This window comes from Falco punctatus (genome assembly GCF_963210335.1).
Source record: "Falco punctatus genome assembly, chromosome: 7".
Classification (NCBI taxonomy): Eukaryota; Metazoa; Chordata; class Aves; order Falconiformes; family Falconidae; genus Falco; species Falco punctatus.
This window is the reverse complement of record NC_137587.1, coordinates 1380216-1405819: the sequence shown is the minus strand read 5'-3', so window position 1 is coordinate 1405819 and position 25604 is coordinate 1380216. Positions and strand designations below refer to the sequence as shown.

At 44.9% G+C, this 25604-nt stretch overlaps 1 protein-coding gene across 2 annotated transcripts in view; it reads left to right on the top strand.

The window, feature by feature from the left end:
• Positions 1–24579, top strand: part of ITPKA (inositol-trisphosphate 3-kinase A) — a 38293-nt gene extending 13714 nt beyond the window's left edge. Inside the window, exons 2-8 of one of the 2 annotated variants that reach the window (XR_013929361.1) lie at positions 11346–11442; positions 13608–13821; positions 15798–16002; positions 20587–20688; positions 21653–21724; positions 22581–23166; positions 23268–24579. Coding sequence is in view for 1 of the 2 variants with exons in the window: in XM_080394838.1 (XP_080250964.1) it covers positions 11346–11442; positions 13608–13821; positions 15798–16002; positions 20587–20688; positions 21653–21724; positions 22581–22784 (894 nt within the window). In the remaining variant the exon portion in view is untranslated. Of the gene's footprint in view, positions 1–11345; positions 11443–13607; positions 13822–15797; positions 16003–20586; positions 20689–21652; positions 21725–22580 lie in introns of both variants that reach the window. The other variant, XM_080394838.1, reaches the window with a different exon arrangement.
• Positions 24580–25604: the final 1025 nt, after the last annotated feature.

Sequence of the window (25604 nt, the reverse complement as noted above, 5' to 3'; positions counted from 1 at the left end):
ATGGAGGTGTGAGTTTGGAGGAGACGGAGAGTCAGAGTACTGGACTTTGACTTGTGATAGATTCGAAGAGCAGATGGTGAACTGTTACAGAGTATTTCTGATCTGTTTTTACATGACATATTTTTAGACTCTAATATTCCTTTTCACTTAACACTATGTTGCTGCATATTTGAGTACTTGAATGCCTTATTTAAGTGCCTCTAATTTAGTTTATAAGCATTAATTACTTAAATTGTTCAACAGTGTTCTGAAGTGGAGCTGTTACAGCCTGCAGTTGTGGGAACTGGGGCAGAGAAAGGGCACGTGTCTGGACCTAGATCCCATACTGAAACAGCGGAGTTTGCTCAGATCTTTTGCAAATGGTTGTCCAATATTTTAGGACGTTAGAAGCTGAATTATCATGGTAGAAAAGAAAAACGTTATGCGAGTAAACTTTCAACATAAATAGCTATCAGTAACATCTTATTATATGTATGTGCATCCATACATGCATGTGTATAGTAATTTCAGAAATCCTAATTTGCAGACAAGTGTTGGGGTGAGTGACTTCATTTTTTAAATGAATGTTTCAATACTTTTTAGGAAATGGAAATAAAGCACAAAAATCAGGATTATGTAACTTTCTTCACTGTCCTGCAGGACATAGGTATGTTTAGACTTGATGATAAACTACCTTGGTGCTTGTGACTAGAACTCCTTTCAGTTCCAGTCCCATGTCCCATGTCCCAGTGGACATGGAGAATAGCTTACTGCTCTTAAAGCTGTGAAAACTTCCTGTGTATTAGAAGACAGTTGCCATGCTTGGTCGTCTCAGGGTAAATAAACACAATTCTTTTGGCCTAAGTAGGATGTTTGATGTTTGTCAAAATTTTTGTGGAATACTGAGCACAACCATCACAGATAACTAGTAGGTTCTTACAGCAACCTTAACTCTACCCTTGTGCTTGCTATCCTTGCCTGCAGGAAGAAACGGGTTATAGCAGAGTAGTCCTCCACTGTGACGGTGTTCCGTTCCTTTCAGACAGAATTTCAAAGTTAGATGGCATATGGCTTCTGGGGCCATTACATGAGGATGTGCTGGAAACATGGTAGGCTTTCAGCATGTGTTCACTGCCCCAGGGTGCTAGAGATAGGAGGCGGCCACTCTCCGGCCAGTTAACAGAAACAATTTTGCAATTTCTGTCTGATGGTTTTTGGTGAATGAGGAAGTGTAATAAAGGATAAATATTAAAATGTCCTTCATTTCTCTTTATCTGTTCAGACTAGAGATTCCCTTGTGGCCACTGAATCACTGGGGTGTTAAACGGGTGCCGAGCCTAGCCCTGAACTGCTGGTCAGGCAGGACAGAGCTGCGTGTCTCGGTAGCAGCCTGCACCACCTTCGCAAATGAGATGAAGGATATGCTCAGCTTCCTTCCCAGGCACCGGAGCTCACCCGGGGAGGTGGGCTTACTGAGGTTCTGTCCTGGCATGTGGCCAGAACGTGGTGTCTCGACAGCTAGGCAGAAACTACACTGGTCTGAATGGATTGGCACTGGTCGTACGTTGGGACTTGAGGTCATACGCAGTTCATAGAGGACACATTTGTACCATAACAAATTGTGCGTATGTTTTAGGCTGAACTTAATTATTGGTCTACGTGTAGAGAAGTGTGGATGCGTTTGGGTTTTAAATACTTGCAAATATTCATCCTGTTTAGAACTGGTAATTCTGTGCCCTGCCTAATAGGATGTTACGCTCATTTTTTTCTTCTAAAGTGTTGTCTTTCTGGATGTCCATTTCTCATGACTGGTGATGTCAATCAGTGAGTTGTGGAGGTTAAATGGAGGATGGGCAGAGAATTCTCAAATAGCCAAACTGTGGCATAGAAGGTTTCTACAGACTTAAACTGCAGTTTTTTTGGAGGTTAAGAAAGATTTCTTTCCTTCTGCCACACTGTCTGCTAAAGTGATGTTTGATTTACCACAAAATTGTTCTGGGTGATGGACAGCCTGGATAAATCTCAAATGCCTGGGCTCTGAAAGTGAGTCAACTTTCCTACAGTGAGGAACTTTCCATTTACTTCTTGGGTAATAGCATTTCAGTTTCCAGCAAGACTGATGTTCTGGTGGAGCCCTGGTAGGGGCAGAACCTCTTTGGTTCGGTTTTCCTGTGTTCAGTAGGGACAGGTGGCAGAGCTCCATCCTATTAAAGAGCCAGTGTCTTCAGAGCAGAGTGCAAGCAGCGAAAGTAGAGGTGACGGCAGTGTTTAATGCCTGCTGTCAGAGGCAGGTATTTTCAGTATCCTTTAAAACAGAAAACGTGGTTTCTTATTAAAATAAAATCTGTCTTCCAGTCAACAGTATTGCCCTTTACAGCATCTCTGTGAGAAAAGTGAGGGAAACCCTGTGCCAGCTTAGTTTTAAAGCCATCTAATTCCTTGACTGTTCTGGCTTTTGGCCTGGCAATGACATAAAGGTTGTAGATATTTCACTTGGTGAAACAACATGCCAACATTGATTTCTGCAGAACAGTCAGCAGACTGTGCCCCTTGATGCTATTTGCAGGAAGGCAAGCAGTGCTTTTGCTTCTTCACACTTCATTTTTCTCTGATTTGGAGAGGGACTGCTCCTGGAATTACAAGTAGAATCCAACTGTGGAGTGGGACGTGGGACTTTGTGCTCCTAGTAATTCAGTCCAATACCGACCATCTGTTTCTCTTCCCTCCGCTTCTTCCTTTAGTCCAAACCTAGTGAATATCCAGCAAGCTTACCCAGTCTTCTGAAGGGTCGTGAAGCCAAACGGTGTACGCATCTCACTGCATGGCGAGTGACAGAGGAGAGGGCTCAGAAACCTGAGGCTTCTGTCTTGCAGCTTTGTTTCTGCTTATTGCGTTAAGCGCTTCTCATGACTCTGAAGACTCAGTGCAGCCCATGTCAAGCGTGGTGCAAACAGGAAACGAAACCCTGCAGTCGGAGGATACACCTGCCCTGTGCTGGCGGAGCAGCTGCGGCCCGCGCCCATGGCTGAGCGCACAGCCGGAAGCGTCGGGGGCTGAGTATGGGCTGAGCGCCGTTTCTTCTCAAAGGTTTGGAGCCTGGATGGTGAAAGAGAGGGAGGGAGAGACAAAGGTGTAGTCACAGTCTGCCTGGCAGTCTGATGAGAGGTGCTGATCAGGAAGTCGCTCGTGCCACATTCAAACCGCCGTGGTTTAGGAGCGTAGCATGCGTTTTCCCTTGCTGTGCTCACCAGCCTTACAGCTCCCGCTGGCGCTTGGACACCACAGGGAGATCAGCGGTGTGATGGAGCAGGGAGTGTTAGTTCGCTTGGGGACTGAAGCAGATTCAGGGTCTTGGTCAAGGCCCCCAAGGCACCTGGTGTGTGGAGGTTGCTCAGTGATTTCCTTGATTAGGAACACGGTTACGCTGTTTGTATTCCTTGTGCAACAGCTAAGAGCATTTGAAGTAACATGGCTGCTCTGGCAGAAATCCAGTTGCAGTGATTTGGCCAAATTATCAGTTGATGCTGGTTGGCACAGCACCTCTGACAGTCTGAAGAATGGTGCTGTTGCGTATTGGCTCAGGGCACAGACTTTTTAAAGCAGATGCTCAAACCTCCAGACTCAGGGCTGGGCTGTCCATTGATGTAAGTTACCATAAAGCAGCATTTTGATTCTGACCCTTAAATACCTTTTTGTGTAGGGATGAGCAGTTGCTGCTGTGCAGACTGGTGTTTGTGTGCATCAGGAACCCATTTACTGCCCAGGGAGAAGAGATGACGATGTGGTATGATGGGACTAAGGTGCTGCGGAGACTCACCCTGTCTTGGGAGCTGAATCAAGTGTGGCACTCAGAAACTTAGTTATGAAGGTTTGTGTGAGTGTTTGCACGCATGCTCCTGTTGGAGCTTGCTTGGGGAGCATTCTTCTTGTTGACTTGCTCTTTCACCTCCCACCCATTGAGATCTTTGTCTCTATTTGTGATTCATGTCTGATTCAGCCAAGTGGGTAGTAGACTTGGCAGCAAGAATCTCCTTAGTTTGAGGATTCCAGAAACCCTTAATAAGGGGCAAATGCACAGACACTGGCTGCTGAAAGTATAAAGTAAGTGCCTTATATGATAGATATTTTTTTTTTTAATTTGAGGCATTTTTGTTTTAGCTACAGGCAAATGTTGCACCTTGCTTCCCTACACAGAGCCTTTATGCATATGTAAGTTACATTTCTCTCAACAAATAAGGGAAAAATTACTAGTATACCTCATTTTCTCCATTGCAGTATGATGCCTTGTTACGTCTTTCGAGTTTCTTCAAGTACTGAATGATCTCAAGCCTAGGAGTTTGTTACAGTGTGGACAATGTAAATAAATTAAAAAAAAAAAAGTCATGGAATTTTGACTGACTGCAGGGAAAAGCTTTTACTAGCTGCTTTAGATATTTTTACAGTGTGCATGTGTGTGTATATGTAATATCTATTAGAAGCAGAAAAAACCAAGGATAATTATAATTTGCTTATATCAGGCATAAAGATGTCTACTGTTCCAGGATCTGGATCTGATCAAGTCAACTGCCTGCCTCTTTCAGATCTGCAAAGGCAGTTACATTAAGCCTCAAACTGAAAGGACTCAAAACCAGAATCCCTCAGTAGGCAAATTCTGTGACTAACTGGAACGATATCATGTTGCTCAGCAACTCTCACTATCTTCAAAATTACTATTTTTTTTTACATAACATCACTCAAATCCCCAGATCTCTCCATGAGATGAGACCGTATGGTTGGCTGTCCCAGAGCTGCACTGCCTTGAAAAAATGAAATCCCCAATTAACCCTTGAGGCTGGCTGCTGTGAAGCTGCACCCCTGGGAAACTCATTGGTTTGGGGGAAATGATGTTGATAACAGCTTGTCTTGGTAGAATATTGTGATTTTAACTGAGCAGTAGATTCTTTGTTAAAGTGTTTGTGCTTTTTTTTAATAGGTTGTACTTACAGTACCGTAGTTACTGATTACACACACACACAGAAGCATATATAATTACAGCATAGTTAAATTAGGCTAGTAATTGTCATGGTTGTGGTCTGCTCCAAATGATTTATTATGGAAGCTTTTATGGTAGCGGCAGGTAGTGGCTGCGTTGAGACAGATGAAAGCAAAGTTTGCTTCAGACTGGGCTTTCTTATCGATGGGTGAGTGCCCAGAGGATGGGGCCAGGCTCTTCCCAGCGGTGCCCAGCGGCGGGACGAGGGGCACCGGGCACAAACCGCCACACGGCCGGTTCCCTCTGAGCAGGAGGGAGAACGTGTGTCCCTGGCGGGTGGTGGGGCGCTGGGCCGGGCTGCCCAGAGCGGCTGGGGAGGCTCCTGCTGCGGGGCCATGGTGCAGCCTGCGGGGAGAGCCTGCGGGGGGGGATGGGGGCTCAGGGGGCACTGCCCGCCCGTGCCGGTTGGGATTCCATGACTTAGCTCATGAAAATAACACTGTTAGTAGCTTTGGACCTACATTTAAGTCCTTTGCATGTGCATGTCAGGTGAAAGTGACAATAAAGCAGCGTGCAGTACTGATAATGGAGAGCAAAACTGAATACATTAATTTCATTGTCTGAATTCAATTAAATGAGTAAAATGGCATAAAGAATGAAGAAAACAAACTAGCTTTCAAGGTGATGTATTTTGGTTTTAATAAACTAAGGTAAATAAAACAATCAAGGATGTTGTAGTTAAAAATAACTCATAGGTTTTTAAAGACATTTTATTGAGTTAAGTAAATGTCTATACTATAAAAAGTAAAACTGAGACAATAATACAACTGTAAAACATACAGAGAGTTCAGAAGGAGCAAATATTAATGGAGAGCTAATTGCAGCGCTCGGGCCTGCCAGCTGCTCCCGCTGGTAGCTGGGGCAGCTGTGTGGGTGCCCTGGGGGCCCGGCTGAGGCTGTCCTGTGCCAGCGGCAGGGTGCTGGCTGGGAGCCCCCGGGGAGCGGGGGACGGGGCGGGGGACAGGCACTCGCAGCAGGAGGGCGAGCCTGGAGCAAGGCTGGCGCCGTGCGTGGGGCGGCCGTAGCTGACACCCAGCCGGGTGCTGGCCTGGGGCCGCTTGGCGAGGGCAGCGCCGGTCCCTTCCCGGTCCCCAGCCGAGCCCTTCCCGGTCCCCAGCCGAGCCCTTCCCGCTGGCAGCTCGGGGTTGCTGCGGCCCAGGACGCCGGCGCCGCTCCCTCCGCCCGCCGCCTCCCTTGAGCTGCTGGGCCGCGCTGCCGTGCGAGCTGGTGGTCCGTGCTCTTGCGTTTTGGGCCTTGGGCTCTTACAGGATCCTTTTGAAACACACGTAGTAACTTCTTGATAATTACATTTTTTTGTGCTACTTGCGAGGCCCCGTGGCGGAGCCTTGCTCCCTCGGGGAGTGAGGGAGGCGGTGGCAACCAGCGTTACAGAGCAGATTTCAGCCCCCGGGTCCCCGAGTGGCAGAATTCAGCCTAAACGATGTAAAGACTTTAAGAGAACAGTAGATTATGATGGCTGACTATTAAGTACTCTTTCTTAAAGCCTTTTAGGGGGGAAAACAAAAAAAGATTACAAAGAAATTTCTCACTATCCTTTTGTTTCTTGCTGTCATAATAGCTCTCTGTAGGCTTGCGTAGGCTTTGTACTAGTGCACAAAAAAGACAACAGGATCTTGGATAAAGAAACTGCTGAAATTTTCCTGGAAAAACGATTCAAGGGACATTGTTTACTATAATTAGCAGAATTTCCATGAAAATTTACCAGCTCAGGCAAGAAACTACTCCTCCACTCTGCAGCTGATGGAAGAATGAAATTTTTTAGAGGGACCCTGTTGATTTATGTTACATTTCGGTGTACTTTTTGTTCTTTAACTCATCATAGTTTCATGTAACATGCTAGGATTAATAAAATTGGTGGATTTTTTTTCCCCCTGAAGAAAAGATTTTTCTTATTCCCCCCTCCCCCAATACTTACTAGTTTAGGTGTGATTGGTGGTTTTAATTACTGTAATTACTTCACTTAGGACTCAATTCTGTGAATTCCTGTGTATGTTATCTGTTTGTCAGTGTTCACCTAAGGGTAGTTACATGTGTTCAGGGTGTTCACAGAACTGAGATCTTTGTTTTCATTTTACCTTCACGTAAGGGAGAGATTTTTTTTCACAGAACAGAGGAAGGTTCAGGTCCCTATTCCCCATTGTCCTTAGGAGTCAGAGTAGCTCTCCTGTCCCTGAGGGATTCAGCATATGCTGAGAGAGAGATTTTGGTTGTTTTATATGTGTGTAAAACAACAACAGCAACCAAACACGCATGCACACACATATACACTCACCCCTCCCCACGGAATTCAGGGAGTCTGGACTGATCTGTTCAGTGAGCTAGGCTGTTAGGATAGCCCATGTCCTGAAATGGTGGGAGGGTTTTGGGAAAGCCTGGTGCTCCCTGGGGATTAATTCTTGAGGACAGTGAGGTCTGAGCCAAAGGATGAAGTTTCATGGGTTTTCCTCAGCCAAGTCCTACTGGTGTGTCTGGGCAGGATTGTCATGGCTGTGCTTCTGCCTGCTAGTAATGTATGCACTTCTGCTCCCATCATGAGGAAAGGCCCACAGAGAGCTGTGCTCTCAGAAACAGTGATTCTTGGCTGCTGCTCATTTTTGCTGTTTCTTAACGGATAGACATGATGGCAACAGCTACCTTCATCCAGGGTTGAACAGGCTGGGAATACCTGGTCTGGCAGGCATCCTGTCTGCATGTGCCGGTGCTAACCCGGAGCCGGTCTGCCACATCTGCTGCATGGATGCGTGCCGCTCTTCAGTGCTGTGCCTCACCTTCAGGAGAGTAATCCAGATAACACAGATAAATGTCAGATACCAAGCCACAATCCTTTGTGTGCCTTGTGGCTGCATGGCAGGAATTGGTTCTCCCTTTCTCTTCCCCTGAATTTTTATTCTTTTGCTACCAGGGACACCGTTCCCTTGGCACAGCCCCTCACACAGACTGACCTGTTGGCAGGAAACTAGCTTTTCTCCTCTAGCATCCCGCACCTTTTATTGCCTGGGGAGATAAAAAATATATATATATATATATATATATATAGTGTGTGTGTCAGTTACACTTTACATAGAGTAATTTATATACTCAATCTAAGAATATTAATAATTTCTCATGTTTGCCTCTTGGCCTTTTTGGACTGGTTTCCTTGTTCCTATGCACTGGCTGGGAATCTAGAAGAAAGGAGGGCTTGGAGAAACCCAGGCATAGCAAAAGATCAAGGAGGACTGAGCAGGAATCTAGAAGAAACAGAAAGGACTGGGGGAGATACAGACTGCAAATACGGATGGGCAGTGGTAGCAGTCCTCTTTGCCATTGCAACCTAAAGCAGTGATTTGAAAAGCACACAATACCATTGCTAACAAAGAGGAAAAGATCTTGCTTTAGAAATAGAAGTGAGAAAGATTCCTCCTACAGCAGGCACACAAAGTTTTCATCTTCCCACTCACACCACTGCTCCAACAGCACGCAGCCCTGTTTGCGTCCTGGCAGTTTGCATCCTGGGTTGAGTGAATCGGGAGGCTGGAAGCTGCAGGAGAGAAGTGCAGCTGCTGGGCCCCTGCTGATGGCTGCATGCCCCAGGGGACGGGTCTGGACACTGTCCTTTCCCTCCTGGCTTTGAGCCTCACGCTTTCCCTGTCTTGAGGGCAAAATGGTTTGGGAAGAGATTATTTAAAATAAAAGAAAAAAATAAAAATTGTCAGTGTCTGCTTATTGGTTAAGTAGCTTAGACGTACTCATCCAAGGCAGCTGTAACCCAAGCAGCCAAAGTCCACTTGAGCTGGGGCTGGATTTGGCATGTTGTCTCTCCTTCACACCCACAGTACAAATAAAAGCTGCAGCTTTTTGGGGCTGGGTGGGAGGTAGGAGGTGGAAAAGCCACTGGAGTGTGGTGTGGCATTGACAGTTGATGTGCATTCCTTGAAAACCTGTGCTTCTCATCACTTCTGGGTGTAGCAGTATGACATGTCATTGGGAGACAGGATGCAGTTTGTTAGGAGCGGGGACATTATGACAAGTATGGGATCTTTATGGGAGAGTAATGGGCTGATGGGTGACTTCTGGTTAAGGGATGGGGGAAAAGCAGTGTTATCCTGAAAACTGGGCTGGAATCTTCAGAAACTAAACCTTTGGTGGCACGAGTTACATTCAAAGGGGTCATTTAATTTGGAGTGGTGTTTACTTTCAACTGGTCTTTAAATAACTTAGGGCTGTGTCCTTCTGGAGTAGAAACAGCAGAGTAAACTGAAGGGCTTAGTTAACTCTGGCAAACAGACTACACAAGTAATTTACCTTTGCTACTTGGATAACAATATTTACATTGCACTTTCCTCCAGAAGGAGGCTGTGGACATTTGTGAGTGGTGTACAAGAGTCTCCCTCATCCTCACCAAACAGCAGCTAGCTCTGCATAAGAGATAAGGTGCTGTTTAGCACTGCAAGGCTGCAGTTTGGAACGGCTTAAGGCAAACAATACTGAATATGAAAGGGTCGTTTAAACCTGCAGAAGGTATTTATGGAACTGGAGTTTAGCTAGAGCTAGTAACATCTGTGGAGTTGTGGTTAGCGCAACTGAGCCTTCATGATTCTCAAACATCCAGGATTTTCTTTGGATGCTTCCGCTCATGGGTGCAGCATGTTTTTGAAAGTATTACTGCTGCATGGGACACTTATATCAGACCCAGAGTGATTTCTTTTCAGCTTGAACTCCATTCAGAACCAAAGTAAGTTAAGTAGGAAGAAGCAGTCTTATTTTGGAATAAGTATGCTCATATGGTGATTATATCGTTATGTCAGTTTAATTTGCAGCATTATGTAAAACTTTCTTATCAAGACAAATCCTTAAAACAAAGATTACCTGCTTCTATGAGTTCATGTATCCTTTTGATAAGTTCTAAGATAGCCCCAGGGTTCTTTCCTCGCACAGTCGCCAACATTGCTAGAGGATACTTTATAAAAAACGTGGTATAAGTGAACAAGTTTGGGGAAGGGTGACCAGGTCAGAGTATGATCTGGAGAGCTACATTTTGCCTGTGTATCCGTTGTCTGCAATTTGACTTTTTGTATTTTTCACTTCTGTAGAAGTGTAGTGTAGAAGACAATAAAAATCTGGTATGCTAAGCACCTAAATTGTCAGATCAATATCCCTGCTGCAGAAGACATGATTGTTTTAAAGGTGGGTTTTTCAGGTGCTGAGCAGTGACTTAAACTCATTTTCAATGAAATCAATGCCCCCCACTGATTTTGGTGAATCCCAGTTAGGCCGTTGATGAGCACTTCTGTAAGTGCAGCCCAGTCCCCAGCTGTACTTGATCTCAGCAAAAGCCCCTCATTCCTGAGCTGTTGCACACAGGTATGGAGCAGCTCCATTTTTTTTCGCCAGCCAGGGTATCATGTTCTAGTGACGGAAGATGTGAGCCTGCTGTCCTTGTTTGTGAAGCACTTTGGGATCCCTCAGAGTGTAACATGAACGCCAGCAGGCTGTGGTTCTCTCCCACGCAGGTTTCAGTTCCAGAGCACAGGACTTCCAGTTTTTACTCTTTTTTTTTTTTTCTTTTTTCCCTTTCTGCCTTTGCGACAGAGCACTCAGCTGATTTTTGTGAGCAGCTGGTCTGTTTCCCTGCCTGCCAGCAGCGGTACCCAGCCAGCTGCACTGTGTGGCAGCCAAAGGTGGTCAGAGCAATGCCCAGCTTTGTTAAAAAGTAACGAGATTGGCAAAGAGGGGAGGGAGCTGGAAAATCCGTGACCTGAAGTAGATTCTGCAGCACACTGGCAGTGGGTGCTGAGGGACCCGAGGCACCTGCAGTTGCTCGGTGTCCAACTAGAGATGCATTTTCTGTGCATCTGTTACAGTAAGACTCACCTGCTGACTCGGAGGAAGCTGTTAGTCATGAGGTGACGATGAAGTTCTCTGGGAAAGGAAGCATTGCTGACAGTGGCAAACAGCTTATGTTCATGTCTCATGGAAGCTTAAATGTGCCTAAGCACGTGTTCAGCATCTGCTGTCCGCATACTGCATGACTCAGATACAGAGGGTCAGGTGTGGCTAGGAACAGGCTTGTGTATGCAGTATGGCTTATTTATTTATTTATTTATTGCAGGCAGTTTTCTTGTGAATGATAGTGCATTATATTTAAGTATTGGTCCATTCTTGGGTTTATGTGTGTACTTTTCTGATGACAATCGTAGTGTCTGTTCTGTGGTTCCACCTTTGAACACTTAGTGAGGAACAATTCAGTGTGCATGAAGTTACATGGTAGGTTGGTGGCATGTCAGGATTTCAGCTTTTGCCCAACTTAATATTTCTTTTCTTTGTATTCCAGAAAAAGGCATGGCATACAATTAAAACCATGGTTAACTTACCAGTCATCAGTCCCTTCAAGAAACGCTACTCGTGGGTGCAGCTGGCTGGGCACACAGGTGAGATGGGTATCTTCAATTTGACTGTCTCTGGAGTGGGGATGGCAGCAGTAGGGAAAACAATATTTCAGCATTTCCCTATTTCCTTCCTTCATGTGAAAATGAAGCAGGCAACAGCACATAAATCTGTGAATTAGAACATCTTTCTTTTAGTTGTGGGGGGATAGGGAAGGGAGAGTGATACAGCTGGGTAATGACCCTAGGGAAGGCTCTGGCTCCTCATGTATCCTTGTAAGGCGATGTACGTAAAAAGTGTGTTAGAGGGAAACAGGAGAGACTGGGGAGTTGAAGCCTTGGTCTGCCTTTTGCTGTTGGCTGTGGTATGGGATTGTCTTCCTTGACTGAGTAGTCAGTATGTTAGTTCCCTAGTGGGAAGGATTAGTGTCCGTACCCTTGTGTACTTCAGCCCTGTCAAGGACAGTGCTCATAATACCAATGCCAAACCCCTCATCGGAATGTAAGCCCTTGGGTGGAAAACAAATCTGGTGAAAACTGCCTCGGGGATCAGGTGTTTGCACTGAGTGTTGTTGCTCACTGTGTGAGTGCAAGGAGCAGCTCAGTTGGCTAGTGCTAGCTTCATGTCTGTAGAAGTTGGTAAGTGTGCTCCTGATGTAGGCTTTGTTTCATTGCTGTGGCAGAAAAAAACCCAACAGAGAGAAGTCATCAGGTTTGCTTCTCTCTTGCTTCGTTTAATTCTTATGCAGCCCTTGTTCCTAAAGAGGTAGTGTGGGGTTTATTAGTACACATGTGGGCAGGCACCTACGCTGCATCGTGCTTTAATGCAGCACCTGAACCACCTCTTTATATGCTAATGCGCTAATACAGTGCACTTTAAAGCTGTGCAGAGAAATTTATTTAGTCCTAGAAAAGGAGTAGCTGCATTTTACACAGTGGTGTTGGTGGGGCTGACTCCTATCACTCAGGGTGCTGTGATGACCCAGTCTTATTGCAGTTTTTATCACAGCGTGTGTGGGGTTAGCTTGGTCTGTGTGGAGTGATGCACTGGTCATGTAATCATAACCCTGCTGGGGGCTTGTGTAGTAGTGTAGAAGAGGAGGGTTAAGGGGTTACTAGAAGCTGATGGAAGTGAGGCACTGCTCCAGTTTCCTTTAAATAGTTTTCTGTGGTGCTTTTAGTCCATCCTTTTTGCAGCTGTTCTTCTCTGATATGACCAGTTCTTTCTAAACTGAGACCTGGGCCATCACAACCATCACCCTTGTGCTGAGGCAGTGCCAGTTCTAGGATTTGTCAGAGAAGAACTGGTTCGCAGCAGCTGAAGGTTCCTGCCGTGATAATGTTGAGCATTATCCCCAGGATTAATGAGGCTCCTACTTTGACACCTATTTTATGTCATGTAGATTAAAGGGTACCTCTGAATGAAACACATACTTTCCTCGGACGTTATTGGCAGGGTGCAGGAAAGGGAGAGTGTCTGCACAGGAGACTCCAGACAGCTGCAATCTAATTACTTGCCAGTCTTGGCCTGTGCAGACTGTCATTTGTACTGGATACCATTCAGACATGGGGTTGTAAAAAAAACCAATTGCACTGCAGGCTGTACCTGCGAATTAGAAGGGCTCTGGAGAAGAGGCAGTACCTGGAGGTACATGCGAGCACAGTCACAGCGTGTGTGTGTGTGTGTGGAAAGGGCAGTGCTTGGCTTCTGGCCTGTTGGTGGCTGCTTAACGATCGCTGACTGGCCGTACTGCCTCGCTAGGTACACACTCCGCAGGTATACCCTGCGTGAGGATTAAGGACAAAGCCAAGACTGGCAGTGTTACGCAGCTTTAAAATAGCCTGTCAGAGGATTAATGAATTCTGGCTCGTGGCTTCCTCCTGTGCATTTTAGTAAGTATAGTAGTGTTTAATATCCTAACAAGGAGTTTAGCACGGGGAAAAAAAAAAAAAGATGGCCTGGAGCAGCTGCACTCCTTAAAGCTATAAATTCTGACATGGGAATGTATCCAAATGTACTTTCACTGCCAATGGCTGTGTTTGTCCTGGGTGTTTTGTTTTTTATGGAAAGCATGTTATCTTTTCTGTTCAGGGGAAATACCAGTTAGGTATCATGAGGCTGAGGTAGATGAAGCTGGAGTGGTGGGGGAAGGTGTTTTTCTTTTTGGCAGGTCAGTCTCATCAGCATGTGTTTGATTTTCTTTTTTTAGGGAGTTTCAAGGCAGCTGATAGTGGGAAGATCCTCAAACGCTTCTCAGAGAATGAAAAGGAGTGTTTTGAGCGACTGATGAAAGACCCACTACGCTCCTGTGTCCCTTGCTTCCATGGTGTGGTGGAGAGAGATGGCGAGAGCTACATTCAGCTGGATGACCTGCTTACTGATTTTGAAGGGCCTTGTGTGATGGACTGCAAGATGGGGATCAGGTAGGGTACATGAAAGTGCTTGCTAACCCAAATGCATTTGAAGGAAGTGGGGGTGGGGTGGGGTGGGGTGCGTGGGGATGTGGTCCTGTTCTGTCTGGAGGAGTTTGGAAACATTTTTGGAGCCCTGGGATTCACTCCAGACACCCTGTTATTGGTTTGGCAGTCACCTTGAACAACCTGGGGAGAGTAAGTCCCCCTGTTGCCTGATTGTATGTGGATTCTAGAAACTAACTGATCTATAGTCTCAAAAACTATCCACATGAAGAAATTTTCAGGGGTGATTCAAGACAGAGTTTCTTTGTGATGGCCTGATAATACATGGGGAAAAACCTCCATGATTCATTCCCTGCCAGTTCATTTAATCTTTGTGTATGCAGGGATTCAAAAAAACCCACAAAAAGTAAATTTCCCAAACGTCTGCAAATGTGAATGACTGAACAGCAGTGTGAAAGCCCATTTCCAACGCTTGAATGAGCCTTCACTGGTATTGATCTCTTCTGTAAAGAAAAAGAGTTAACCATCTGCTCAGGGCTGACCTGTGTTTTTCCCTATTGACATCTCCATGATGCTCCAGATTCACATTTTCTTCTTGTCTGTGATTAAGAGGAAAACCTCAAAAATGTTACCTAAGTGTAACGAGTAGATAAGGGGTCTGTTGAGAGCCTGGAGTAACAGTACAGGGTTGTATGAGCTGTCATAGTAATCTTTTGGATGCGAGCTCGGACGCTCAAGGATTACTGTCATAAACGAGTTGTTCAGCTTACAGGAGTGCAGACCAGCCTTTTCAAGTAGATGCTAAATCGTAAATGAATTGTCAGCTAAGTCAGAGTAGAAATGTGTAGCACTGATATGTCCAGAAGAAAGAGGAGAAGGATTTGCAGTAGTATGCATTTTATTCAAAGTACGTGACGTTCTGGTAATGATTGACAGCATCTCCTCAACACCAGCCTGGTTTATTACACTGTGATGAAAAAAGTACACTCCAGGCACCTGACAAAGTGCAAGCTTTAAGAGTCTGGTAGAGTCAGAGAACATGGATAGTGCCTTCAATGGTTACCAGATTAACTGGTTAAGTGATGACAGCAAAATGTGGGAGGTTTTCACCCTTCACCTTCCTGTTGTTGGTTACCTCTTCTGGTTTGGAACTGCCCAGGTAATCTCCTTTACTATATTTTTATTTACTGTATTTTTACTATAAGAAAAGTGATTCTCTCTTTCACCATGATGCATTAAGTAAAACCTTAATTGCTTTCTGAGGCCTAAAAAATCACACATGATGATGTTAGGTTTTTCTGAGGAGAGAGAAGGTGGTAAGACTTCGGCAGCCCTGTTTGCTTCTGACTTCACTGTAAGTGATCTCTCCTAACTGTCCTCTGAAAATACATTTCTGTTGCATGGCTCAGTACGAATTCAGCTTTCTCCCATTCTGTTAGCAGGACATAACAGTAACATGTAACAGTAAGTAAAGGTGTAGTTAGAACAAGAAGTGAATCCTAGAACCGTAGGATTGTTTAGGTTGGAAAAGACCTTTAAGGTCATTGAGTCCAACCATTAACTGAGGGCTGCCAAGCCCACCGACAAACCATGTCCCCAAGTGCCACATCTACATGCCTTTTAAATACCTCCAGGGGTGGCGACTCAACCACCTCCCTGGGCAGCCTGTTCCAATGCTTGACAACCCTTTCGGTGAAGAACTTGTTCCTAATATTCAGCCTAAACCTCTCCAGGCACAACTTGAGGCCATTTCCTCTTGTCCTGTTGCTTGTTACTTGGGAGAAGTGAATGGCACGATTGCCGGTTCCTGCAGCTGGTTCACTAAGTGTGCCTATGCAGTCATTAGTCTGTGTCCTTTAGTTTCACCATGCACAAAACTGGGGTAATGATAACATTTACTTTCCTGGTTGATATTTCTTGAGGCCAGTTTATAAGTTGTAAAAGGAAATGTATGGGGAGTCTTTACATTTTTGCTTTTGCAGGACATACCTGGAGGAAGAGTTGACTAAGGCCCGTGAGAAACCAAAGCTGCGTAAGGACATGTACAAGAAAATGATTGAAGTGGATCCTCTTGCTCCCACAGCTGAAGAAAATGCCCAGCATGCTGTCACCAAACCCCGATACATGCAGTGGAGGGAAACCATCAGCTCTAGTGCCAATCTGGGCTTCAGGATTGAAGGGATTAAGGTAATAGTTTCACTTCTGCCTGTTCTTGGAGACTGAACTTGTTTGATTTGTTGATTAATCAAAAAGCTAGTGCGCATCAGTAGCCAGTTTTTTTCCAAAGGATTAAGTGAAAATGCACTAACTGAAATTTAAAGCAGCCATTCTAATTATGACAGAGTAGTATTGATGAAGTTAAGCATCAAATGCACATCAGCCGTACTTGGTTCAACCACAGAGACACTGCAGGAAGGGCTCAAGCACATATACCGTGTAGACAGAATGAAAATGAGACTGTTTATAAGGAAGAATTCAGAACTGAAGAAATAACTGCCTCTCCCCGTGCAATTACTTTTTTTTATATCCAGGAGCTATACATATTTATTCAGAGTGAATCACAGTAAAGCGTTTTTGTTCCAGTTATGTTTATTTGCAAGGTATGTTAAAAGCATTAGCGTAGATTTTCTTGGGATCAAGGAGACCCCTTTTCCTTTTAAGTACATGACAATACCCAGTATAGATGGAGCTGGAATAAAGCCAAAACAACCAAAAATAACATTTCTCCGTCAACAAAGTCCATCTGCTGTTCTTGATGGATAAGTTTGTGCCCCTGTGTCATTCCTAGGATACTACCTTACAGCCACAGAAGAACCTTGGCCATTTTTTTCCCCTGCCCATTAATTCTTTATATTTGTTGTGCCCCATGGCAATGACAGATGCCTACCCAGAAGCCCATTAGGACCTGCTCTCAAAGTATCAGCCACCTGACTTGGTTACTTGAACATTAACGCTTATTGGAACCCAGAAGTGCGCTTGCTGCCTGCACAGCCTGTAACAGCTAGCCTTACACTAGTTTGCTTGGGTTTAGATAGTGTACCTGGAGCAGTGGCGAGGGCTGCCCAAACCCACCTGCACCCTGGGTGAGTACTTGTCACCTGAAGCTCGTGACGGGACAGCTATGAAGAAGTTAGCATGGGTTATCCTGTGTGATTTCAGGATGTTCCCAGAGCATATAGGTTCAATTTAGGTTTGTTAGGTCATTGTAAATTATAAGATGGATTAGTTTTTCTTCCATTTCCTAGTTTAAGCACATAGGAAGAAGAGATAAAAGAGGGTGACGCTGATGAGCAGAGGCTCTTTAAACACCCCTTTCTTCTCTGCTTCCCTGTGTTGTCTTCTCCCTTCCTCATTCACAGATTCTCCTGCTGTGATACAGGAACTAGGGCTTCCAGCTCATGCTGTGCTGGCCCCCTGTATGCTGTGCCACCCACTCCTGGCTGCTAGATACAGGCATCCTCATACAGGAACTGTCTGGGCGGTAGAGGATCTGGCTCCAGTCCAGCCAAGATGCTTCATGTCTTACCCTTTAGCCATCTAATGATGTTATCAAGATACCTATTTTATTCCTATACCCCACAGGTGTTTGGATGCTCTGTGTAATGGAGTCGGAAACCCAGATGATCTCAAGACCTTTTACATATGTTCTTGGAAAGCTAGGTGGTCTGTGTAGAAGATGCACAGATTTGTGTTGAGTCCTGGAGAGTGACTGAGCTAAGGGAGCACAGGGGATGCCAGTAAAACCTCCTGGCTTGTTCTTTGTGCTGTGGTTGGTTATCAGAGGTGGGTAGGAGCCGTATGGCACACAGACGGCATGATATTTCCCAGACAGTGCTGTAACTGAGCAAAACAGGACACAAATACTTTATCGTTGATTAAGCACAGGAAATGTGTGCTGTTATGAGGGATGTCGGTGTCATTCTCTTATTTCTTTACATGGAGAAATGGTGACAGAAAGCGAGTTGTTCAAGCAGTAACAGCTAGTCAGTACACCCTATGCTGTTTCACTGTAGCTGAACTGTACGTCCAGTTCTGCGTATTTGCAGAAAAGCAAAACCATGCTGCAGAGATCCCCATTTTTAGAGGAGAGCCTGTAAGGATTAGTGGTGCCAGCTAGTGGTTGATGGGAAAAAGAGGTGGTTCTCCCCAAGAGCACTTGATAACTCCTGGAGTTACCTGCGTAGGTATGTTGGGCTTGGTCATCCAGAAATATTCCTGCCCTGGAGTAAGAAGCAGAAGCAATGGAAGTGGTATGATAGAAGCCCTTCTGTGAAGTGGCTGCCAATAAATGGGATCTGATTCACCGTACGCACTGTTGCTTCATCAGCGGGATACCTTTTCTCTTTAGGTGATCCATCTCTTTTCCTTGCCTCGCTTCCATATCTCTGAAATCACGTCAGGTTCATTTATGGGATGCGTTGCTCTTCCACTTATCAAATATAGTTTGAACCATTGGGTTTCCTTGTGGTCGGAACCTGACACTGTCTCTTGTGGCTGCTAGATTCGGAATGCAGGTTTCCTCTCTGGAGGGGGCTGCTGAAGGCTAGGCATCACAAACATTGTCTCCACAGCACTAAGGTAATAGTTTTGCAGAGCACAGATGCATGGGGCTGAGAATCAGGAGTTCTGGCTTCCCATTGTCACTGAATCTCTGTGCAGTTTGGGAAGATACTTCTTCCTTTGGTGTACCATTCCTTTAGCCCTCAATCAGGGATAGCCATTTTCCCAGGAGGACACCAGATTTGATTCACAAATCTTTGTGCATCCATTTAGGTCACGACCTTAACCCAGAACCCTTTAGGGGAAGTCTGCAGAGGAATCAGAGCAAGACCATGCGGGTTAAGATAGGTAGCGCTATTTTCCAGAGCCACCAAACCTGCCCTCCCGCTAGCTATGTCATGGCCACATCTGATGAGCAGTGGTGCCCGTGGCCCACCAGCCACACCGTGCAACAGGCTGCCCTGCTGTGCAGGAGGGTACGTGGAGGCCTTGACAAAGGTACACCTTTGGAGCGAGGCGGGCAAGCGCCTCGTGAGGATCAGGTGCCTCCAGAGTTGTTGCAGGGACCTGGTCCAGAATACGAGGGATGGTGCCATTCAAAATCTGGATGTTGTTTACAGCAGGTAAAGGCAGGCAGCAGTTATTTTTCCTGCCAACCACTGCAAAAGATCAAAATCACAGAAGTGTTTCTAAACAACAGAGAAGCAAGAAACTAGTCTGTCCAGACAAAAAAGGATGAAAAGGGAACATACAGAAGCTATTCAAGACTTTGCTCTGGGATTTGGGGCACGGGGAGTCATTTTTAAAACGACCTTACTCCAGTGTAGAGGTACGAGGCGTCAGATTAAGTGCCAGCTTTCTGTGTGCTGTTGAGTATTATAACGCACCAGATCAGATGGCTCCTAACTTGCACTGCCTACCTGCTGAACTTTTTTTGCATAACTTACACATCTCATCAGGCTGACATGCCACACTTGTATCTGGCCCACAGCCTTGGAATAAAATTCTGTTTATTCTGCTGCTAGAAAATCTGGTAGGTGGGAGGCTGTTCTGCATGGCTTTGCCATTCAGTCAGTTCATTCTTTTGCATGATAAATCTGGAAATTTAGCATTATTGGGGTTTTTTTGTGTATATACTAGGAGCTGAGTTCTGCTATGGAGTAAATAGTGTTCACCTGCAGAGACCAGAGCTGAATTTACCCGGTTTTGGTGCAGTGACTTTTAACATGTAGGAGGGAACACACTTTGATGACCTGTTAAATTTACTTTTGTAATGGAAACGAGGGATTTGGTTGGACTGATACAATGGAGAAGAATATGGTTTGATAATCCTGCAGGCTTTTAGTGGATACAGGCTACCAGCTGCAAGAATTGCTGTATTTTACATGCGTGTGCTAACAGCTCATATTTGTGATTCTTGAAGCAACAGGGATATTCTTGGAGAAATGCATATTCGTGTAGTCTATGTTGACAGATATCTCCGATTCACGTACTGCTCTTGTTTACTTGTAGCTCCACGGGTACAAACTGGTCACTACCAGCACATAGACTTGTTTCTTCAGCAGCAGGATGCTTTTGTACTGAGCCTTACTGTTAGCACAAAACCACTCTGTATTTCTCCAGGATCTAGTTGGACACAAGCATGCCCACGCTGTCTTTTGCCAAAATTCACGTACCTGCTTTGTCACTGCTAGTATTGCAAATCCCAAGTTGTTCCTGCCTGCAGCTAGCTCTCCGTTCTGTGACTTCTGGGTCATGCTAATTTGCAAATGTATATTTGGGACTGAGTCTTAACCACAGTCTTTGATTTCCCCATTGAAAAACCAAACCAAACACAAACAAACAAAAAGGACTAGTAAAATCGGGTTTGAAAATGGCCCCTTACTGCCCCAGCCAGGGTTAGACTACACCAGGCTGGGCAAGAGGGCAGCCGAAGAGGTCGCTGTGGTTTGCCCCATTGAACTTTGCGCTGCTAGTACTCATGTGAGAAAACCCTCCTGCAAGCTGGTAATACTGTGAGTTGTTGTTTGTGTGGGTTTTTTTAACTGCACTTGACAGGAAATGAAGTGCCATTTAAAGGTATCCAGTCAGCTCTGGTATCTTGTCTCCTCCACTCCTTGCTTGGTTTATCTGCTCTCTTCCTGTTCAGTTGCTCACTTTCATCTGGTTAGCAAGAGCTGAGCTGCTGATGGTTCAAGAGGATTGACTGATGAGGGGAGTGATACGTGTGTGTAGTATAAATCATCTTTATCTTTGTGTGGTTTTGTGCAGAAGGCGGATGGAACATGTAACACAAACTTCAAAACTACAAAGACACAGGAGCAAGTTCTACAGGTTTTTGTGGAATTCATTGAGGGCAACACAACTATTCTGGTGAGTCTGAGCTCTTTGGGTTAACTATCTTTGACCCAATGAACTTGCTTCAGGGCCATGCTTCCTCTGGTGCAAGAAAAATGAATTAAACTACCAAGGAAGAAAATGGTTTTGACTTCCAGTCCCTCTCGGCAGATGGGAGTGGACACGGGGACTAGGTGGGCTGTGGGAAGCGGCCAGCTGAGCTCCTTATGCTAGCAAAACATCAGTCAAGCTAACTTACGGCTTGCCGTCAGCTTTGACCATGAATATTAGATGCATCAGAAGGGTGATGATGATGTCTGAGCAAGGATTGTGCTGGCAGGAAAACTTGTGATTTGGGAGTTCAGGCTGGAGGGGATAAAACCAGAGCGCAGGGGCAGGGGGTGAGCCCGGTGCTGGCTGTGCTCCTAGGCACGAGACTGGCCCCAAAGGGCCACTCCTGTGTGCTGCTCCGCGGGCATAACCGCTGCCGTGTGGCGGGTGGCATAACGTGTCTTGTCTTTGGAACTGCTCAGGGTGCCACAGTGTTTGGCTGCAGTGCCGAAGGCATTATGAAGGCAGATTAGCCCTCCAGGAGGAGCGCGCTTGGTAACACAGGGCAGCATTAAAAATGTGTGTAAAATTTCATTGTCTTTTCACTGTGGAGAAGTGAAAGATTTTTAATTGCTTGAGATTTTTTGTCTTTCTTAAAAAGAAGAGGAAAAAAAAAAAAAGGGATGCAGAAATTCTCAGTACATCCAAGCAGGACAGAAGTGTGCTTGGCCTGAGCCACGCAGCAGAGGAACTCCAGTCTGTTCATCTGCTATGAAAGCCTATTTAAGTGTATTTTCAGATTGACTTTCAAGTGATGAACCTGTTGTTTTGAAGCACCTCTAGCCTAAAATTAACATGATCTCTTCACTATATTAACTCTTGTAAACAAGAGTATCTCTATCCATTCTTTACTTAAATGTTTATGGGTTGTTTTTTTTCCTTCCTCCAGAAAAAATACCTCAAGCGTCTGCAGGAAATTCATGTCATCCTTGAATCCTCAGACTTCTTCAAGCGACATGAGGTGAGCAGTGAGTGTAATACTGTGAGGTGCGTTGCTGCTTGCTTTGGTCATTCAGATGTACTTTGGATTAGCCTGCTGTATTAGTAGAAGAAAACTATATGTATGTTACCAACACAGATACCCTAAAGCCTCCATCACAACAATACAGAAGATTAAAACAGTTGAGGAATAATAAAAATCCTTCTGTCTTTATAACATCCCAGCACCTACAGGTCTCACCGCTGCAGGGAATGGTTTATTACTACCAGTTTCCTGCAGTTTCTCTAATCTTGGGGTGTTCCACTGGGAGTCTTTACAGAGGAATGGTAGTGTGGAAGCTTGCATTTGGTACAGTAGCATTCAGTTGCAGTTTGACAACAAAGGCTTTATAATACTGGATTTACTGTATAATTCTGCTCTGTAAGTTCTCCTTTTATGCTTTGCTGTGGAGGAGGCATCCGTAGCATTGTAAGTTCTGCTTGTTACAGCTGAAGATTTTGAGACCAGGCATTTTATTTTACCCTGTTGATTTCCTCATGTCACTAGTGGCATTTTGGTTAATCATGAGTCATGGTCTTTCTTTGAAAGTAGTCACTGGCTTTGGCTGATTTGCTCAAATTGAGACCTGCTGCCAAGTGAGCTGGAGAACTGCTCTTCTTCCTTTTGGTCTTCTGGATCCCTTTCCCCCTCTACATGCCCATTTACACGTTACTGATTGATATAACTGTCAAATGGGGCATGTAAATTGTCTGTGTGTAAGTGCAGCCCAAAAGTCTGTTGGGTCACAGGTGAGAAGGTCATCTTATTGGGAAGTGTTAAGTGATAGAGGAGAGCTAAAGATGTGTATTTAACCACATCATCCCGATCTGTCTTCCAGGTCGTTGGAAGTTCACTACTTTTTGTACATGATGGCAGTGGGAACGCCAATGTGTGGCTGATCGATTTTGGAAAGACCACCCTTCTCCCCGATGGGCAGACACTGGATCACAGGATCCCCTGGCAAGAAGGCAACAGGGAGGATGGGTACTTGTTGGGGTTGGACAATTTGATTGGCATCTTGGAAAGCATCACTGAAAGATGAGTTGAGATCGGCACAAAACTTGCAGGGCTTCTCTGTAACTTTCTGCTCTACTGGGATTACTCAGTAAGAAGGAAACCTTTAACTCCCTTCCATACTCCTGAGGTCATTGGTGCAGAGGGAGCTGCATCCAGAACCCAGCAGTTAGTGATCAAAATGACTTTGCATTGGCCCTCTGTGAACCTAAATAACTCCAGACTGGTCTGTATTGCACCAGCCTAACTTCAGACTGGTCCTCAGAGAACAAAGAACTCCATACTCAGGAATCACACCAGCATGAGTCAAGAGGTCTGTATGGTAAACCAGAACAATTCTGATTTCTGGAAAACAGATGGGACTCCGGATTACCTCTCAGTGAACCAGAGCAAGTGCTTGGAGATTCAGGGTAGGAATAACCATTTTTCAGGGAACTGCATAGTTTTCAAACCAGCAAGAGTGTTTTTTACCCTCTAATTCAAAGTCCCGTCCCTCCTGTGTACACTATAGGTTGGACCAACAACTTCTGCTGCATTGCGTTGCAGTGTGCACAAGGTGGAAATGAGTGATGATCACAAGAAGCCTGGAGCAAAGGGAGGCAGGAGTTTGTGGTGGCTGGATGTGGTAACTGCTACTGACTATTCCTCCTCTTCCCTGCCCTAGCCTCGATTCACTTCTATCCAAGAACAGCCTTTGCTTTTTATGTAGCCTCTCAGGAGATTACAAATACTCTAGGGAGAGAATAGCAGCCTATTGTCTCCAAAAACATTTGACTTTCAGACTGCATGGGCTGTTAGGAAAGTGCCTGGCTTGCCTGGCAAATTTGGCCGCTGACAGCTGAACTGCAGTTCTGAGAATCGGTAATGGACTCTTTTGCACACAGACCAGGGAACTAGGGGGTTTTTCCAAGGCTTGTTTATTTTTAAAGGTGAAACCCCTGTACACATGCGCACACACACGCACGCACTAGTAGCCAGCAAACAGTGTGATCTCTTAAGATCACGGTTTGACTGTCTCCTAATGCACATGACTACTTGGCCATGTTCCTGCCCAGATACGATGCTGCCACTTACTTAAGCATAAAGAGTGACACAGCGGTCGGAAAGGTAATGTGTCTGCATTCACAGCATTACACTAATGATGAGATAATTCCCAGGCATCCTCCCACCGGGGTGTCAGCTGTTAACTCAGGGCGGTCTGGGGGAAGGAATGTCAATACAGCACATTGCCTAGTTGCTGTCTGGAATCACAGACCATCTGTGGTTCGTGCTTCCTTTGCTGTGACCCAGGCACAGCCACAGAAGATTCACAGTGTTTGGGTTAAAATCAAGAAAGACTGAAATGATTTCTTGTAATGGCTTCACATACTTTCTCTGTTGGCTGCCTCTAATCGCTTGAACAGTTCTTTAAATACTAGCCGTATAAATACTATCAGTAGTCACATGTTCACTCACATTCCAGGTTTTAACATCAATAATGTGATGATGCAATTTTCAAAATGAGGACAAGGCTTGTATTATTATTTGATTGTTAATGGCTTTTCCAACATTTAGAGCTAGTAGCACATGTTGGTCGGAAATTGCTGTCCTTTGCTGGTGTCCTGTGCTTGGGAGAGATTCTGAGAACTTTAGGATATATGAAGGTGACTCCATGCTTTGGAAAACTGTTATTTCAGTAATAATTGTGATCATGAGAAAAAAAAAAAAGACTGTAGAGTCCAGCTCTGGAATGAAATGTATCTATAACGTTTGTAATTAGAATTGAAGAGCCTGAAATCATTTCTAAAAGGAGTTACTTTCAATAACACACTACGGTACTAAGAGATCAGTCAGATTTAATGACTTTTTTCATCACCTCTAAACAAAACAGCACTATTAAAAATTCAAGCTCAGTTGTGACCTAAAAATTAGATGACATAGAGTGGGTATTCTGTAGGAAGTAATGATGTGTGGGAACATTTTGTCCTAAAACAGAAGTTGTTTGAAACTGGTAATTATTTTTTGCAGTTCACTGCAAATTCAGACTTCTTCTGTGGCCTCCCAGAGTCCCTTTCAGTTTTATTTTCATTATAGTACATGATTAATGAATTTTCCACTTGGGTGTTTCAGAGGGTTTATACTGTTTTTTCTTTTGAAATGACAGCAAGCCTTCAACAGAAAGCACAGATATTATCATTCCAGATGCCTCCTAATTTTTGAACTGCTATGAGATGATGAATTAATCTGCAGTGAATTTCATACAATTTAAAAAAAGCCCAACCAAACAAAACCCTCTCCCTCCTTTCCTGCAGCCATCAGGTAAGCCATCGGTTAGCAGTGCTTAAGGAGGATAGGAAGTCAGTAAGATCTCACGGGGGGGCTTTAATAACAATACCTTTTCTGTGAGACTGCAATTGCAAGCAGTCTCTACCATAATAAAAAATTAAATTAGAAAAGTTAGGAATGAGAATGTTAAGGTGATAGAATTCATTAGTGGTTTGCCTAATTAATCTTCAGAATTCAATTTCTTTCTTCTATTGCCACATATGTGAATCTTTTGCACCAGCGTAACATTGTTCTAGAAGAGAGATTTAGAGAGTAAAGGTTGATGATCAAACGTCAGTTGAGAGTTTGAGACAGACTTTTAGAATGTCTGGTGCACTCTAAAGGAGTGCTTGCAGCTTCAAAACCCCAGCTGCTGCTGGCACCTGCGTGGTTTGCAGTGTGTGGTCTTGGGGGAGAGCGTGGAGCATGAGCTATTCCTCTGCAGTAGCTGAAAAGGTCGGGGGGGAAGCAACCCCACTTCTGCCATAGCGGACCCTGGTTTGGAAATTCATTCTAGCTGATGAATAGTTCTAGCACGTCAGCT